This window comes from Pelophylax lessonae (genome assembly GCF_965119305.1).
Source record: "Pelophylax lessonae genome assembly, chromosome: 3".
NCBI classification, from domain to species: Eukaryota; Metazoa; Chordata; class Amphibia; order Anura; family Ranidae; genus Pelophylax; species Pelophylax lessonae.
The window spans coordinates 666,903,620-666,921,539 of NC_138770.1; the positions used below are offsets into that span (position 1 = coordinate 666,903,620).

A 17,920-nucleotide genomic window follows, 5' to 3' on the forward strand; every position below is an offset into this window, starting at 1 on the left:
AAGATTACAACTGTGTTGATACATGATGGTACAAAGGCATCTTTCAAACTTGACGCGTTTCGTGAGCTACCGCTCACCTCTCCAGGAGTGGATGCGCATAAGACATGTCTATAAAATTGAATATCATTGAAGTATTCATCACGATGGCAAGTGATGTATTGCAAATCATAGGGGACCCTGTTAACCACTTACCGCATACTAACGTAGGGGTACGTCGGTAAACTTTGCGGCAGTGTACCGGGATGATGCCTCTAGCTAGAGGCATCATCCCGGTACCGTGGTTTAGAGCCGACGGTTGGCTTTCCGTCGGTACCGACCGATGCGGCTCGGGAGCCACTCGATCGTTACCCGGGGGGCGGGAGGGGATGACCCCCCCTCCCGCCGCCTTCTGTGGCTTTTACCGGGGCTCCCGTCCCACCGGGAGCCCCGAGCACCCAGCCGGCACGTCCGCCGGCTGGATAGAGTCCCGATCAAAGCCGGAAACGGCTTCGATTGGGTCTCCGATGACGTAACCCGGAGGCGGCGTCCGTGACGTCACTTCCGGGTTACTGTGCTGCAAAAGGCGGCAGATTTGAAAAATGGCTGTATGCAAAAACGCCGTTTTTGGCGTTTTGCATACAGGGAAGTGTAGTGGAGGGGTCTAGGCTCTTTTAGACCCTCGATCCCTCCATAAAGTGTACCTGTCACTGCATATTGCTGTCACATTGCTTATGACAGCAATAAAAGTGATCAGATTTTTTTTTTTAAAAAACTGTAATAAAGTTAAAAAAATAAATGGGAAAAAAAAAAAATTTAGCAGCCCCCGTCACCGTTAGCTCGCGCACAAAAAAAACCGTATACGGAAGTCGAGCCGCAAATGAAATCGCTGTTCAAACCACACATGTGAGGTATCGCCGCGATCGCCAGAGCGTGAGCAATAATTTAAATAAAGAGCTACACTCTATCTCTAAACTGGTAACCGTTAAATAAATTTAAAGCGTTGTTTATTGAGATCTCTATTGACCGTAGTCTGTCGCCATCCCACGGGGGGGGGGGGGGGGCGCAAATTTAAACCGTAACATGTTGGGTATCTATTTACTCAGCGTGACATCATCTTTCACAATATACAAAAAAATGGGCTAACTTTACTGTTTACTATTTTTTAAATGCAGTGAAATATGATTTTTCTAAATTTTTCCCAAAAAATTACGTTTTAAAGACCGCTGCGCAAATACCGCGTGACAAAAAATATTGCAATGACTGACATTTTATTCTCCAGAGTCTTTGCTAAAAAAATATATATAATGTTTGGGGGTTCTAAGTAGTTTTCTAGGAAAAAATACTGATTTTAACTTGTGAACAAAAAGTGTCCGAAATAGGGCTGGGGCTTAAGTGGTTAAGGGAACCCTGTACTTACAAGTCGGCTGAGCCGGAATGAAAAAGCAACATTCCCATCTGGTGATGGCAAGGCACGTCTTGCCCGGGAGCTGAAGGAGCAGAACTGGAAAAAACCCACTGGGGAACAGCTAGAGAGTGGATGTGACATATATGAATAGAAAATATGTCCCTCAATATCCATAATCACAGGTTCTAGCTGTAACAAAAATATGTAAATTTCTAAATAGTAGAGTACCACATAACATAATAATGAAAGTAGAAGTCTAAGTAGGTCTAAACGGTGTAAGACACAATACAGCAAAGACATGAATATAGGGACAGGGATGGTAGAAAGTACAACCAACGTTGTACAAGATAAGGAGGAAAATGTGTATAAAGAGTTCATCCTAAAGGCCCGTACACACGTACCGATCGTCGTCATACAAACGTTCGTCTTTTCTCCCCGGGATGTCGATGTCTGTTGAAAAGTGCAAAGACAGCACAAGAATTTTGTCCGCCGACTTCAGCTGACTGCAGAAGTGATGTCATGTAATGGTTAACTTTCCCTGTGTTTTTTCTTTTCTGAGCATGCCCAGTCTTGCAAATCTGCGGTCTGTCGGCTGATTTCTGTACTGACAGGCGAACAATCGGCCATTCTGGTGTCGGCATACAAAAATTTTTATGTTTGCAAGAAAGACTCTTGTCCGCAGAATGTGCGCAGACAGCTGTCGGAGGCACCATACTAACAAGCGTACAATCGGCAGATCTTTCGTCCGCCGACGTTTGTATGACGACGATCGGTACGTGTGTACGGGCCTTAAGAATATAGTGATAAAAAAGGGAAACAATATATGTGTGTGTGTGTGAAAGAGAAAGAAAAAGCCAACCAAGGAACATTGGTGAAATGTAAAAGAGTGTTTGGAAGTGAGTATTTACCCACCATAGGTTGTGTGAGGTTGCAAACAAAAGGTATAGCCTCTGTGTAGATAAGGGAATGTGAATCCCCATCCACTGTCCTCCCATTTATACCCAAAAATGGGCAGTACCAGTCCCACCCCTAACGCCATGCACAGGTGGCTAGGGAGAGCATGCGAATGTCACACCGGCATTCGCTGCCTCGCAGGGGGATGAAATTGATATTCTATTTTATAGACATGTCTTATGCGTATCCACTCCTGATGAAGTGAGCGATAGCTCACAAAACGCGTCAAGTTTTAAAGATGCCTCTGTACCATCCTGTAGCAACACAGTTGTAATCTTCTAGTATTTATTATACCATGTAATTACTACTAATCGGTTTGGCATTTTTTCTATGCACTTTGTAAATAATGATTATCCTGTTTACTTTTTAATAAATTCAGACAATATGTTTAATTCTCATTAAGTGGCCACTAGTGTTCACCTAATTTAAAGTCCCAGGGCTAAATTCTCCTCTGTTGTCATTGGCATTAAAGGATAAGTTCACCTTTTGACAAATAATAGTAAATCCACATTTTTTTGCAGGTAAAAAAAATGTGCATTTATTATTTTTTGTTTTGGGAGCATGTAAAGCATTGCACCAGCAATGCCAGGTAGTTCTCCTGCAGATTTGTCTGTGTATCTGCTTACTCAAACCCTGTATGGGAAAGCCAATACACTCTGACAGGAAGAATCAACGAACTACCACAGCGCTCACAGCACCGAGGTAGTTCATTGAGAACTACAAGCCGACAGCCACTAAGGCTGTCTGGACTTGTATTTTTTTTATTCACAAAACACTGTGAATGAGTGACAAAGCTGCGTTTTTTTAAAATTGTGAAAGCTAGCAGGCGGGATGATTCCCGCTAGCTATCAAAAGGGGGAACAGGGGCCGGTCCTTTCATACTATGTTACATATTACACCCTGAATATGGGTGTAACATGTTATGAATAGTGATGAGCCGAACACCCCCCTGTTCGGTTCGCACCAGAACATCTTGAACAGGGGAAATGTTCTTGCGAATATGCGAACTCCATTAAAGTCTATGGGACATCATGAAAAATCAAAAGTCCTACATTTAAAGGCTTAAATGCAAGTTTTTGTCCCAAAAATGTGTATGGGGACCTGGGTACTGCCCTGGGGGACATGAATCAAAGCAAAAAAATGTTTTTAAAACAATCGTTTTTACAGGAGCAGTGATTTTAATAATGCTTAAAGTGAAACAATAAAAATGAAAAATTCCTTTAAATATTGTGCCTGGGGGCCCCCTTAATGTGCCTGTAAAGTAGCGCATTTCTAAAGGAAAAAATGTCATTTAAACTTGCTCACGGCTGTAATTTATTGTCGGCTCCCGGCAATACAGATAAAAAAATGAAAACAAAACGGCGTGGGCTCCCCCCCCCCCCCCAAAATCCATACCAGATCATGGGGTCTGGTGTGGGTTTAAAGGGGAACCCCGTGCCAAAATGTAAAAAAAAAAACCGCGTGGGGTTCCCCCTAAAATCCATACCAGACCCTCATCTGAGCACACAGCCTGCCTGGCCAGGATGGGGGCAAGCGAGCGCCCCGCCCAAACCATACCAGGCCACATGCCCTCAACATGGGGGGGGGGGGGCTTATCGGAATCTGGAAGCCCCCTTTTACAAGGGGACCCCCAGACCCTGGCCCCTATGGATATCAGGTACATCATACCCCTACCCATTCACCAAAAAAGTGTACAAAAAAAATAAAGACAAAAGCCAGTTTTGGAAAAGTCTTTTATTAAAAAATAAAAAAATACTGTCCCCCGATGATCAGTCGCCCGTTCGCCCGAAAAATAGAAAAAAAAAAAAGAAGCTCCTGCTTCGACAGCTCTTTTATAGGGACCTGACATCATGAGCCGCCCCACAATGCACTGCTCAGGTGCAGTGAATAAATTACTGACATCATGTGTTTATTATGGTAGAATACCAGGCTTGCAATGAGATGGCTGTGGGTTCCCCCGGCCAGCAGGTGATTTATTGGAATTCAGAGGTCAGAGTCCATGTTAATGAGGGAACTCGAAGTTTCGGCAAAGAACAGCCAATGTTCGAGTCGAACTTAGGTTCGACTCGAAGCTCATCCCTAGTTATGAAAGGTGAAATTATCCTTTACACCTTTCATATTTTCACTGATAGCTGTGGATACATTGTAAATTCTGTATCTGAAATGATTCCAGACACAGAAATAAATGTGATTGGAATTGGACCTTCAAAGTGTCATCAATAATTGGTCTGTGAAGTATTTGCTGTATGTCTCCTGTGGTCATATACAGGTACTCAATACTCCACCCTACATAGTATTTACGTACATTCTGTTTTCACAGAATTTGTTGCTTTTTTGACCACGTCAGGCCATGTGGAGCTTCCAGCGAAGAGCGGCCTCGCCAAAGCTAAGTTTAGCCTGCTGCGTTCCAATTTATTGTTCTCCATCAATTATAAGGGGTATGGTTCCTGCTGTTTTTTGGTTATATTCTTACATAGCTTATTACATATTATAATTGGCAGTGCCCATTATTATGGGTTCCCACCATCCCTGTGCCGAGTTCTCATGTCTACAGAACCACTGTACCCATTATATGGGGTTCCCACCATTCCTGAGCTGAGTTTCACGAGTCTGTACACCTGCTGTGCCCATTAGGAGTGGTTCCCCCCATCCCTGTGCTGGGTTCCCGGGTCTGAACACATGCTGTGCCCATTAGGAGGGGTTCTCACCATCCCTGTGCTGAGTTTCCAGGTCTGTACACCTGCTGTGCCCATTGTGAGGGGTTCCCACCATCCCTATGCTGAGTTCCCAGGTCTGTACATGTGCTGAGCCCACTGGAAGGGGTTCTCACCATCCATGTGCTGCGTTTCCAGGTCTGTACACATGCTGTGCCCAGTATGAGGCTTTCCCACTATCCCTGTGCTGAGTTCCCAGGTCTGTACACCTGCTGTGCCCATTATGGGGGGTTCCCGCCATCCCTGTGCTGGGTTCCCGGGTCTGTACACGTGCTGTGCTCATTATGAGGGGTTTATACTGGCCCTGTGCTGAGTTCCCGGGTCTGTACACCTGCTGTGCCCATTTTTAGGATTTCTCACCATCCCCGTGCTGAGTTCCTGGGTCTGTACACCTGTTGTGCCCATTATGAGGGGTTCCCACCATCCCTGTGCTAAGTTCCTAGGCCTGTACACCTGTTGTGCCCATTCTGAGGGGTTCCCACCATCCCTGTGGTGTGTTCCCAGGTCTGTAACCTGCTGTGCCCATTATAAAGGTTTTCACCTGAGTTCCTGGGTCTGTACACCTGCTGTGACCATTTTTAGGGCTTCTCACCATCCCCATGCCGAGTTCCCGGGTGTGTACACCTGCTGTGCCCATTATGAGGGGTTCCCATCATCCATGTGCTGAGTTCCCAGGCCTGTACACCTGTTGTGCCCATTCTGAGGGGTTCCCACCATCCCTGTGCTGTGTTCCCAGGTCTGTAACCTGCTGTGCCTATTATAAAGGCTTCCAACCATCCCTGTGCTGAGTTCCTGGGTCTATACAACTGTTGTGCCCATTATGAGGGGCTCCCATCATCCATGTGCTGAGTTTCCAGGCCTGTACACCTGTTGTGCCAATTATGAGGGGTTCCCACCATCCCTGTGCTGAGTTATTGGGTATGCACAACTGCTGTGCCCATTATGAGGTGTTCCCACCATTCCTGCCCTTAGTTTTAATGTTTGCAACCCTGCTGTGCCATATATGAGGGGATCCCTACATGCCTGCTGGATTTTTTATTTATTTTATATTATAAATAATGTAACAGGAGAAGCTGGAACACACAAAGGTTGAAAGGAACACTTATAACTGGAAGGTGGACAGGAGCAGAGATGAAAGATCTCAATGTTGGATAATAGAAGTCAGGGACCAAGCCCCATCCAAACAATTATCTCTTTTGGATAGACTGACCCTTTAAGTCATGATTTATTCTTTATGCTGTGTCCGTTTCCTTCTCCTCTTGGTAATTTGGTTTCATATATGTCATTCTTGACCATTCATTGTCTTTAGGATGCATGGCCTTTCCCGGGTTCGTTTCTCAGATGTTGATGGCTCTGTGCTGTTCGAGCACCCTGTGCACAAAGTGGGGCACAGCAACACGGTAAGTCATGTGGACGAAGCCACCCATGTCTCCTGTTTTTGTCCTTTCCATTCCCCGCACCCATCCAATATTTTGCTCTGCAGATCTGTGGGATATGGCGCTCCGTTTCGCACTCCTCCCTCAATCTTCTACGTCTGGGACACGTTCATGTTTCCCTGGTAACAGAGGCACTTCCTGAACCTGAAATCTCTGGCAAGATTGTCCATCACAAAGCTTTATTCTCAGGTAGCGTTTATGTAAGCCCAAACAGTAATTAGATGGAGTAAAAATCGATCAGTTACAGAATAAGAATGGAAAAGAATTTGAGGCAATCGTCATCCAGCAAACACTGCCGCTGTGTTAAATTTAAAATATTTAACCTAATGTGGCTCGTGTGTAATACACTTCAGCAAGATTCCAGAGGGATCTTCACCTTATGTGGGGTTCCCCTTATCCCCCTCTACCTCCATGCACATATGCACCCTCTAAATCAATGGTCTCCAAACTGTGGCCTGGGTGCCAGATGCAGTCCTTTGCTTGCCTTTATCTGGCACTTGAGGCACTATCCCTCCAATTGACACCAATAATGGGGCATCATTCCTCCCACTGATATTATCATCAATGGGGCACTAATCGTTTTATTGACAGCAATGATGGGGCACTATTCCTCCCACTGGCGCCAATGATGGGGCACTATTTCTCCCACTGACACCAATAATGGGCGCTATTCCCCCAACTGACACCAATGATGGGGAACTATTCCTCCCACTGACCCTAATGATGGGGCACTATTTCTCCCACTGACACCAGTGATGGGGCACTATTTCTCCCACTGACACCAGTGATGGGGCACTATTCCTCCCACTGATACCAATGATGGGGAAATATTTCTCCCACTGACACATATTATGGGGCACTATTCTTCCCACTGACACCAATAATGGGCGCTATTCCCCCAACTGACAGTAATGATTGGGAACTATTCCTCCCACTGACCCTAATGATAGGGCACTATTTCTGCCACTGACACCAATGATGGGGCACTATTCCTCCCACTGACACCAATGATGGGGCAATATTTCTCCCACTGACACATATTATGGGGCACTATTCTTCCCACTGACACCAATAATGGGCGCTATTCCCCCAACTGACACTAATGATGGGGAACTATTCCTCCCACTGACATCAGTGATGTGGCACTATTCCTCCCACTGACATCAGTGATGTGGCACTATTCCTCCCACTGATACCAATAATGGGGCACTATTCCTCCCACTGACACCAATGATAGGGCACTATTCCTCCCACTGATACCAATAATGGGGCACTATTCCTCCCACTGATACCAATGATGGGACAATAATACTTTCACTGATACAATTAGTGGGGCACTATTCCTCCCACTGATACCATCAATGCAGCACTATTCCTCCCACTGACACCAATGATGGGACATTATTCTTCCCACTGACACCAATGATGGGACACTATTCCTCCCACTGACACCAATGATGGGACACTATTCCTCCCACTGACACCAATGATGGGACACTATTCCCTCCATTTACACCAATGATGGGGCACTATTCCTGCCACTGACACCATCAACAGGGCCGCATCCCTCCACTTGACAATAAGGATGGGGCACCATACCTCCCACTGACACCATCAATGGTGAACTATTCCTCCCACTGATACCAATGACAAGGTATTGTTTACTGCCACTGACGCTGGGGCATTTTCTACATCCAGTGGCAACAGCCTGCCCCTCCTAATGCCTGAAGGACAGTAAATTGGCCCTTTGTTTTGGAAAGTTTGGAGACCCCTGCTCTAAATGATTCCTATCATTAGAGAAAAAATGCCCTTTTTACTCTCTTGAAGCTGAAGTCCAGCCCTGAGTCTCCACTCCTCTTCAGGAAGAGAGTTGAGGGCCTGTCTTTGGTGTTTTTTGTTGTCATACTGCCTGAATGACATGCACATTTCCTATTGGATGGCCCTCTCAGGATCCAGAAGGGGAGTGACATAAGCATTAGGAGACTGACTAGCATGGACACATCTGCATTTCGGCATTAGCGGGATCCCACTTCCAGAAACGGTGCCTCAGAATTGTATTTTTAATGTGAGAAAGCAGAGGATGTATCTGGGAATCTTCTTTCTGCGTGACAGGTGGGTGTTCGCAGATCACCAGATTAAAGAAAGAATCAGGAAGGATGGTGGACTACAGTAGCGCCAATATGGGTAGACTGTGCTTCCTATAGAATTTACAGACTTTGTATTTAGTTTAGCCCTGCAGTGTACCATTGGTGGTGAGGCATGCATTATCTGCCAGATTTAAAGACAGATGGAGAGACTGGCAGCCAAGACATGGAAAAGCTCACAGAGATCTTTATTATTTGTTTTATCTCCAATAGAATCTTTTAGCGCCCTTCTAATGCCAGATGGCAGTGCAGGGGGCAGGGAACGCGGTCTGGCTATGCTGACACTCGGTGATGGGGATGACAACCTTCACTTTATCATAATGCTCAGAGGGATACAAGGGGAGGAGCAAGGTAAGACTCCTGGGATCATGAGACCTATAGTAGAAGCTTGCAGACTATTTATCACACCATTGGAGAAATGCTCTGCAGGTGAAGGAAGGATTACTATACCACCTCTGATTATAGAATACAATTAAAGTGATTGTAAAATATATATATATATATATTTTTTTTTAATTAAAATATTAAACATGTTATACTTACCTGCCTTGTGCAATGGCTTTGCACAAAGCAGCCCGGACCTTCCTCTTTTCCATTCGCCCGCCAGTGCTCTGGGCTCCACCTCTTCTTGGTGCGCTCCTTTCCTATGGGATCCCACCTGTGGGCTCACTCAAGGCCTCATGAACATGGACATTTACAGGCTGAAAAAGCCCTCAAGTATAAGCCCTGGTTCACATTGATGCTACTTTGAAATCGTGCTACATCATAGAAACATAGAATGTGTCGGCAGATAAGAACCATTTGGCCCATCTAGTCTGCCCAATATATCTGAATCCTATGAATAGTCCCTGGCCCTACTTGAAGTCATCACTTGAAGTATCACAATTTCAAAGTAGCAGGTCAGCGCGATTTCAGGTGCTACTTTGCTGACATCTGTGCCACTTCATGCACAGATGTCTATGCAAGTCGCAACTGAAATCTAAAAAGTAGTGCAGGAACCTTTTATTCAAATCAGTGCGGCACCGGAAAGTCGAAGTCACACCGATTTGGACAGTTCTATTGCCTACAGTAGGGTGTGACTTGTCATGCGATTTGGAACTGTCAAATCACAGGACAAGTTGCAGTACGTGCCCCTGGGGTGGCAGCCCAGGGGTGCCGTAATTCTCATTGGTGAGGCGCAGTTCACTTTTGAGTTTTTGGCACCTTGGTCACTGCACCACATACACACTTTTTTCGCACCTGCCTCTTGGGACGGACGGGCCTTTTGACTGGCACCAGAGGAATTTTTTATTCCTGGCCGGGGGGCCTGTCAAGGTCTTGCACTTTGACACTACCCGCACTTCTACACTTCCCCTTCCCCACTCTTTTTGTGTTGTGTGTGTTCACAGTTTGTACTTTTTTATGTGGCGGTTGATTATGTTCACAGCACGATGAGTATGGCGTAGGTCCTCGGGCCTGCCCTGAAAGACTTGGGAGGGGGTGGATATGGCCTTCTGGCTTAGTTCGCTCTCTCTTGGGGTCTCCCTTCGGGGGAGCCCCACCTAGTACTTGGGGTGGGCTGTTTCGGCAGTCCTCCCAGAGAACGGGGTCTGCCTGGTTTCGGCCAGGCAGGACCAAGTGAGTACCTCAGTCCCTGCCAGGAGCCTTGCGCCCCGGGGGATCAGGGTTAGGGCCTTCCCTCTTCGGAGGAGGACTATGTGTACGCCTTGTGCACTTTTTGTGTTTCCCACGTTTGCGTGTGTGCACTTTTTTATGCACCGGGTGTAGCATTTGAGTGTGTTTCACACACCACAGGCTTAAAAAAAAAAAAAGAATGGAGGCTCAAACTCTCAGCACTTTCCGGCACTCAGGGATCTGCAGTTGCTGCACACAGTGGAAAATTCAAGTGAAAGACTGTATGCGAAAATACTCGTGTAAACTCCATTACTCGCTTGTGCATTCACTTTCCCCAAAGTACAGGCTAGCACAGGGAGTTTTTACGCTAGAGGACTTTTCAGCCTATAAACGTTCATGTGCATGAGACCAAAATCTCTCAGGAAGGATCACCAGGCGTAATTTAAAGAGTAACTCCACCTCTGTTTAAATAAAAACATTCCCCTCTGGTAAATTTTAACAAACTTTGTTGCAGATTCCTACCTTTTTTATACCTCCCAACAGGGGCTGATTGGCAACTTTCGGCCCAGGGGGCAAGTACAAACCAGAGGCCCATGGTGCAGCAACCCAGCCCCCACTCTCCTTCTTCCCTGTCTCTTCCTGACCCCCATTACAGACTGAAGCTTGGCTCCAGGTACTCTCTACTCACCAGCCGAATCCGACCTGGCCAGCAGGAAGCAGTTGGGGAGGAGCTGGGACAGCTCCGTCGGGGCTGCCTGGAGGAGAAGTGTCTCCAGCGGGGCATGGAACCGGCTTCTGCTCAGACACAGTTTACACCATCCATGCTGGGGGGAGAGGTCTGCGCTCTGTCCTTGTCTTCATCCTGCACTCAGTAGGTTAGCAGTGGGGACTTTTTACTTCTCTTCACCAGGAATCCTTTAGGCATGTCTGTTGCAGAAGCGGTGCAGCCTTTTTAAAGGGCATCAGAGCGGCCCAGGGGGAAACTGCCCCCCTGCCCCGTGGCCCAGTCCTGCCCTGCCTCTCAACTTTCTGAGATGAGAATGAGGGACTCAATGTATTAGCAAACATATGTAAGCATAGGACCAACTGCTTAAAGGAAAATTGTACAAAAAAATGATTGGTTAAACCCACAAGTGCTTTTTTTTTTACCACTACTATTCCTTCATATTGGATTTTGGAATTTACAAATTCAGCAATTTAGAAATTGGATAAAAGGTTTAGCACCGGGCCCACTTTTTTTATAGATAAGTAGCGCATTTTATATACAACTTTATAGATCAGACCAAAATGAGGGACAAATGAGGAGGAAAGAGGGAGGGAGGGACATTGCTCTGAATAAGGGACACTCCCTCTAAATCAGGGACAGTTGGGAGCTATGCTTTTGTCGGTGTCCATGTGCTATGTGAACCTGTATGGGAGTGGTATTATAATTATCAACCAGCTGCTGCACTTGCAGGGCTCTAATGAGGGAAGTGGCAGGGTCTGCATCCCTTTAGACGTGAATTCTCACCAAAAATGACATTTTTGTTGCAGGGGATGCCAAAAATCTGACTTGTATCTTAGTTCAGACTTCTGGGAAAATCAGTGAGCCAATCACACAAGCAGGAAATTACATTTTCTGGGGGCATCCTGTACACAGTCTGTGTACAGAACACCTCCAGACTGCCATATTGCATTTTTCAGAAAATTACAGAGCTGCAGATTGAAAAGAAAAGGTATTTTTTAATACCATTCAATTACAAAATGACTTGTGTTGCAATTGTATATGCCATAGTATTTTTTATTTATTTGATTTTTTTTTTTTCTCACAAAAGTGGAGTTACCCTTTAACCACTAGACGACCGCTCGCCGCAGATATACTGCGGCAGGCAGCCGCTCCTGGGGGAAACCCCGTACATGTACAGCGCTCGCTCTTCAGTGGGGAAGCCGGCACGTGTGTCAGGTCGCTCCAATTGCCGCCTGACACCCTCGATCTCTCCCTGCTTAGAGAGGACGGTCGGCTGATGTTAACACAGCCATCCGTCCTTCTCCCTGGGGTGATCACAGAGACCATGTGATCCTGCTATATAGGGTCGCATGTCTCTATGGTCATCTCAGAAGCCACGCCCCCCACAGTTAGAATCACTCCCCTAGGCTTACATTTAACCCCTTGATCACCAACATTGTTAACCCCTTCCCTGCCAGTGTCATTATTACAGTAACAGTGCATATTTTTAGCACTGATTACTGTAGTAATGTCACTGGTCCCCCCAAAAGTGTCAAAAATGTCAGTTAGGGGTCCAATCTGTCCGCCGCAATGTCGCAGTCCCGCGAAAAATCGCAGATCGCCGCCATTACTAGTAAAAAAAAAAACAATAAAAATGACATAAATCTTTCCCGTAGTTTGTAGACGCGATAACTTTTGCGCAAACCAATCAAAATACGCTTATTGCAATTTTTTTCCCAAAAATATGTAGCAGAAAACAAATTGGCCTAAAATGTTAAAATATTTTGATTTTTACATTTTTTTTTTTTGAGAATGTCACATAGCAAAATGTGAAAAATATATATTTTTTTTTCCAAAATTGTGGCTTTTTTTGTTTATAGCGCAAAAAATAAAAATCACACAGATGATCAAATACCACTAAAAGAAAGCCCTGTTTATGGGAAAAAAAGGACGTAAATTTTGTTTGGGTATAGCGTCGCACGACCGCGCAATTGTCCGTTAAAGTAAAGCAGTGCCGAATTGCAAAATAGGGCCTGGTCGGGAAAGGGGTAAAATCTTCCGGGGCTGAAGTGGTTAAATAAAATCAGCAAATATAAAAAAATATATATATTTTAAATCTGACCTGCGACCTTCACTTCAGTCTTGCACAGTTGTACGGGCTCCTCTCTTGTACTGAACTGGCTTCCTCTGATTTCACCGCACACTGTGAGCTTATCACAATGTGCATTAGAAGCTGCAGCAAGTCAGTTAGGCCCCTTTCACACAGGGGGACTGTTCAGATCCGCCTGTCAGTTTTTTTGGCGGATCTGAACGGTCATCCCAAGCATCTCTTTGGGGCATCTCCACTGACATCTGATCCAAACCGACAAATCTGGACGGATGGAAACCCTATTTTCCATCCGTCCAGCGGATGGGATCGGATGGGATCGGATGAGAACGGACCGACGGTCCGTTCCCATCCGATTCCCCCATAGAATCTGCATCTGCATGGGGACGTGACAGCTCTGTCTCCGCACACAGGGCGGAGAACAGCTGTCATCCTCCTGCTCAGCTGGGGATCGGCGGATCGATCCCCCACTGAGATAAACAGGGTGCATCTGACGGACGGACTGTGTGAAAGAGCCCTTAGAGCCGCCTCATTTCCTGGCTGGAGAATGTCCAGCATCCTATATCTCAGGCCTCAGCCTGACTGTCCCTGACCCGTCCCTTTCATTCATTGGATTTCAGTTCTTTCAATCATGGAGGCTCAGCGTCGCATGTAAGCATTACTTAGTGTGGCCTGCTGTATTCTAGAAGCTATCTGCAGCCTCTCCAACCGACTATGATCTTGTCTGCATTTCACAAAGACCCAGTGATGATCGCATTGGGTCTAAAATAAGGTAATAATGAAAACGGAAAGCATATTGATGCGGCCAGAGATTGGAACTAGGGAGGCAAAATATAAGCAGATTAAACTTCAGCTTTAACAAAGCTTCTGCCTAGTGATGTAAAGCATCCAGAAGCCAATAAACAGAATATTTTTTTATGGAGCCTGATAATGATGAAAAAAAAGCCTCGTACACACGCAGCGAATTTCCGCCGACCGTTTATCCATCTTTTGTCCAGAGTGGCGTTTTGTTGGTTGGAATGTGCTCTAGACTGCACACGAATTTTGTCGACCGACAGAATTCTACTTCAGAAGTGATGTCATGTGTTGGATTGCTTTCTTTGTGTTAATTCTTCTCTGAGCATGCCCAGTCTTGCTCATAAGATTTTTCCCTGTCGAAATCTGTACTGACTGCACGAAAATCGGACGTGTTTTGACGGAGGACAAAAATTTTATAGCCTGCACACCAGAATTTTCTCGGCCGAAAAGTCGGAGGCACCATACTAACAAGCCGAAAATCAGCAGATCGGTCGTCGGACGAAAATTCCCGGCCGCATTTCGACTTGTGTGTACGGGGCTAAAGGCAGGAAAAGGTAATTTTGTAATGTGATGTTTGTTCCCCCTTACAGAACAGATTCTGATCACTGTACAGATCTTACATCACCGCCATGTCATCAGAGCGCTCTGCGCCAATGTCACTGTCCAGGTATGTAACGGCAGATTGTAAGCTTCATGGTAAGACCAGAAGCAATTTAGCTTTCTGTATTCTCTGCTCTAATCTTGGCCCTGTCTCCATCTTATCCCTCTCCCTATTGCCCTTTTTCTCCCAGGAGATGGACTTTACCGAGGTCTTTCCTGACCTCTCCGGCCAGGAGATGCTTTGGCTTGCCCAGGGGCAGCTGGAGATCGCGGTGCAAACGGAGGGCGTCTGTACACAGCGCATATCTGGCTTTATCACAGTCAGGAAGTCATGTGACAGTAAGTAAAAGACAAAAACACTTCACTGTACCAAACGGTGACCACCGGGGCTTTTTTTCAGCAGGAACGCAGTTCCGCCATCTTTAGCACTGAATGCATGTAGGTGTTGGGGTGTGCTGGAGGGTCTATTAATGCTGGCAGCTGAGTGATCTATTGTCACTGAAGGAGATCTATTTTTGCATGGGGGTCTTTTATTGCTAACGGGGATCTATTGTTGCTGGGGGGTCTTGTGTTGCTGGGGAGGATCTACTGTGGAGGGAGAGGTCTATTAATGCTGGCTGATGGGAGATCTGGTGTAGCTGATGGGGGTCTATTGCTGCTGGGGTAGTATTTTGTTGCGGGGAGTCCATTGTTGCTGGGAGGGTCTGTTGTTGTAAGGAGGATCTGTTGTTGCTGGGGGGGGGGTATATTGGTGCTGGCTGTAGGGGATTTTACTGCTTTTCTTGTTATAATAAACAAGTTCCAAACAAATTACTTGGCACCAAAAATGATACTTGGTTCTGTATACTCTAAAAGGGATGGTAGTGGGAGGTGGGTATGGGGCAAAACCAAGTGACAGTGCTCATAGGCAGGTAGGGGTGGAGAAAAGGAGTGACTCAGAAGGGGGTGGGTCCTGCACCTATCCTCTGGAAAAAAAAGCCCTGGTGACAACAGTTGGCTGACTTGGCCAGGCATAAAATGTATATAGACCCCAATTACCTTCTCTTACTTCTGATCTGTTAAATATAGATCTGATCCCTTCTGATCTGTTAAATATAGAATTTAAAGTGTTTCGGTATTTTTGTTCAATAAGTGCAAAAATACATGTTGATCCTGCCAGAAATTTTGTGAACTGATATCTTCTTGTGGTCTCTAACTGTGCCGCTCTCCTACAGTGTTATCAGTGCATTTTGTGGACTTCAAGACAAGGAATTCTGTAGCCTTACTCTTGGGTGACAACACTGCTCCTCCATGAATACAGTACAGTGAGTGAGTGTTGTCATAGGGCCACTGAGAGGGGGTAGAGCCAGCCTTCCTGTATTGTATCGTGTCCAGGCCCTATCAGTTCAGCAGGGGGCCCTAGGCAGAGACGGGAGGGGACTCTAATGGCCCGTACACAAGATCCGGAAATCGGAGGAAAAATAATGCTTTTGAAAAGATCGGACGATAATTGGATCGTTAGTACACAGCTTACGAGAGGCGATCACGACAGTTCGCCCGATATTATCCGGTCGTGCAAGCAAAAAAACTTTGATCGTATTATAACACATTGTACAATAATCATATTATCAGCATGTTGTTCGTACGAAAAAAAAGGGTGAGCAGTAGACAGCGCGTACACTCTACAGCGTGGTTACGCATACCGGAAGCTTTTGGGGCATCGTACGAGAAAATTTGTATTACAAGTAACCTCTCCCATTTGCGATATAATTGAGAGTGTACTAGCAACCAAACAAAAACGGACGGAACGTCGTCCGATTTTCGGATCGTGTGTACTGGGCATAAGTACCTTTGGGCACAGGCAGAATAATTCCACAGCTCTCAGCAATAAATTAAAAGTTCACTGGGCCCTAGTTCTGCAGGGAAAGGGTGGGCAGAGACATAGATGGGACCTTTTGTATTCATTTTTGGGTGCAGGTGGAGTATTCCCCCATGCCATGACTCCTGACAATTAAAGTTCTGGTCTCTGCTTCTATATCAATCCACAGGGGCAGGCTGGAACTGTCAGGTAGGCTGTGCAGGGCCTGGGCAATGTTGGGGGGGCCCAAAATGTAGTTTTTTTTTTTTCAAAACACTTTATTCATTTTTTAAGAAATTTTTCTTTACAAAACAAACAAATATACATAAAAAAAAGGGAGTCCAATATTTAATAATATCAATTATTATTAAATCAATTCCCAGTCTTTTGCTAATTCCTTCTCTCTATTACCCATCACCAAACCAACTCCTCTGACTGCTAAGTTCCTATATACTTCATTCATTGTTAATTTCTTGCCTCCACCACTCTCTCTTTGTATATAGACATTTTTTCACCAACAGATCGAAATCTAGAGTCTTAGATGTAAATATAACATATAAAAAATGTAAAATGAAAAAAAAAAAAATACAAATAGAAATAATATATGGTCACCCTCATTTTCTTGTCTTACAATATGTACAGTGTACACCCAATTAGGTGAAAACATAACTTTTTGATGTGCTATTAAGGATTTCTCCATATATACAGCCCATCGTTGATTCATTTTGTTGACTTTTGCTTCCCCCTATTTCCCCAGCTCAGGGCCCCAGTTCAGCAGTAAAGAGGGGGACAGGGAGTGCAGAGACAGAGGTGGGACCTTTTTATTGATTTTTAGGTGAAGCTGGAGTACCGTAATCCACCATGCCGTGGCTCCTGACAATTAAAGTTCTGGTCTCTTCTATATCAATCCGCTGGGGCAGGCTGGAATTGTCAGGTAGGCTGTACAGGGCCTGGGCAATGGGGGCTGTTGGGGGGGGGGGGGGGCTACAATTTCTAATAGCAGCCCTGGTAGGCCACCCTAGGATAAGAAGTGTGTTACTAGCAAATTATAGAAGTTTCATGTTGGATTACTGCACAGATCTGGAAGAAATACACAAAGGACACCAAGATTTAAATAAGGATACATATGACTTTTGTATTTGTTTAGCCTGCAGTTTGGTTTTAATGCAATGGAACCTTCTGATAACATAAAATATTCTGTGTTGATTGTAACGGATCAACTGGCACCCCGACTGGGTACCTCTGTTGACGGATGATCCTAGTGCTTCCCGAAGCCTTCAAGCACTCCACCAGACACCATAACCACCGCAGACCCCACGAACAGCCGCAGCTTGGTTGGGGTCTCGCCGTCTCCTACCCACCCTGGACCTACGACAAGGCTCCAGGTTCCAGTGGGTCAACCTCTCTTTCCCCAGAGAGTGAAGCAGGAACAAGCTGTTACAAGATCTTAGTGATTATTCAAGGTAGTATGAAGAGCATAGCAATCCCTTAGTAGATTCCCCCAATAAGAGACAGGACTCTAGATTGAGGGTGAAGTAGAACTCAAGGTTTAATGGTACAGCTGCTCTTTTATACAGTTTTCCCCCACAAGGTTACCGCCCAGGTGGACCTTGTGGGGAACAGGAC

General features: G+C 45.6%; 1 protein-coding gene across 2 annotated transcripts in view; it reads left to right on the top strand.

The window, feature by feature from the left end:
- The window catches only part of LOC309551732 (chordin-like), a 56,264-nt gene that overhangs the window by 18,075 nt on the left and 20,269 nt on the right, over nucleotides 1-17,920 (top strand). The window contains exons 5-10 of one of the 2 annotated variants that reach the window (XM_082252417.1): nucleotides 4,659-4,776; nucleotides 6,362-6,452; nucleotides 6,536-6,677; nucleotides 8,846-8,983; nucleotides 14,448-14,524; nucleotides 14,649-14,796. In XM_082252417.1, the coding sequence (XP_082108543.1) occupies nucleotides 4,659-4,776; nucleotides 6,362-6,452; nucleotides 6,536-6,677; nucleotides 8,846-8,983; nucleotides 14,448-14,524; nucleotides 14,649-14,796 (714 nt within the window). The remainder of the gene's footprint in view (nucleotides 1-4,658; nucleotides 4,777-6,361; nucleotides 6,453-6,535; nucleotides 6,678-8,845; nucleotides 8,984-14,447; nucleotides 14,525-14,648; nucleotides 14,797-17,920) is intronic. The other variant, XM_082252418.1, reaches the window with a different exon arrangement.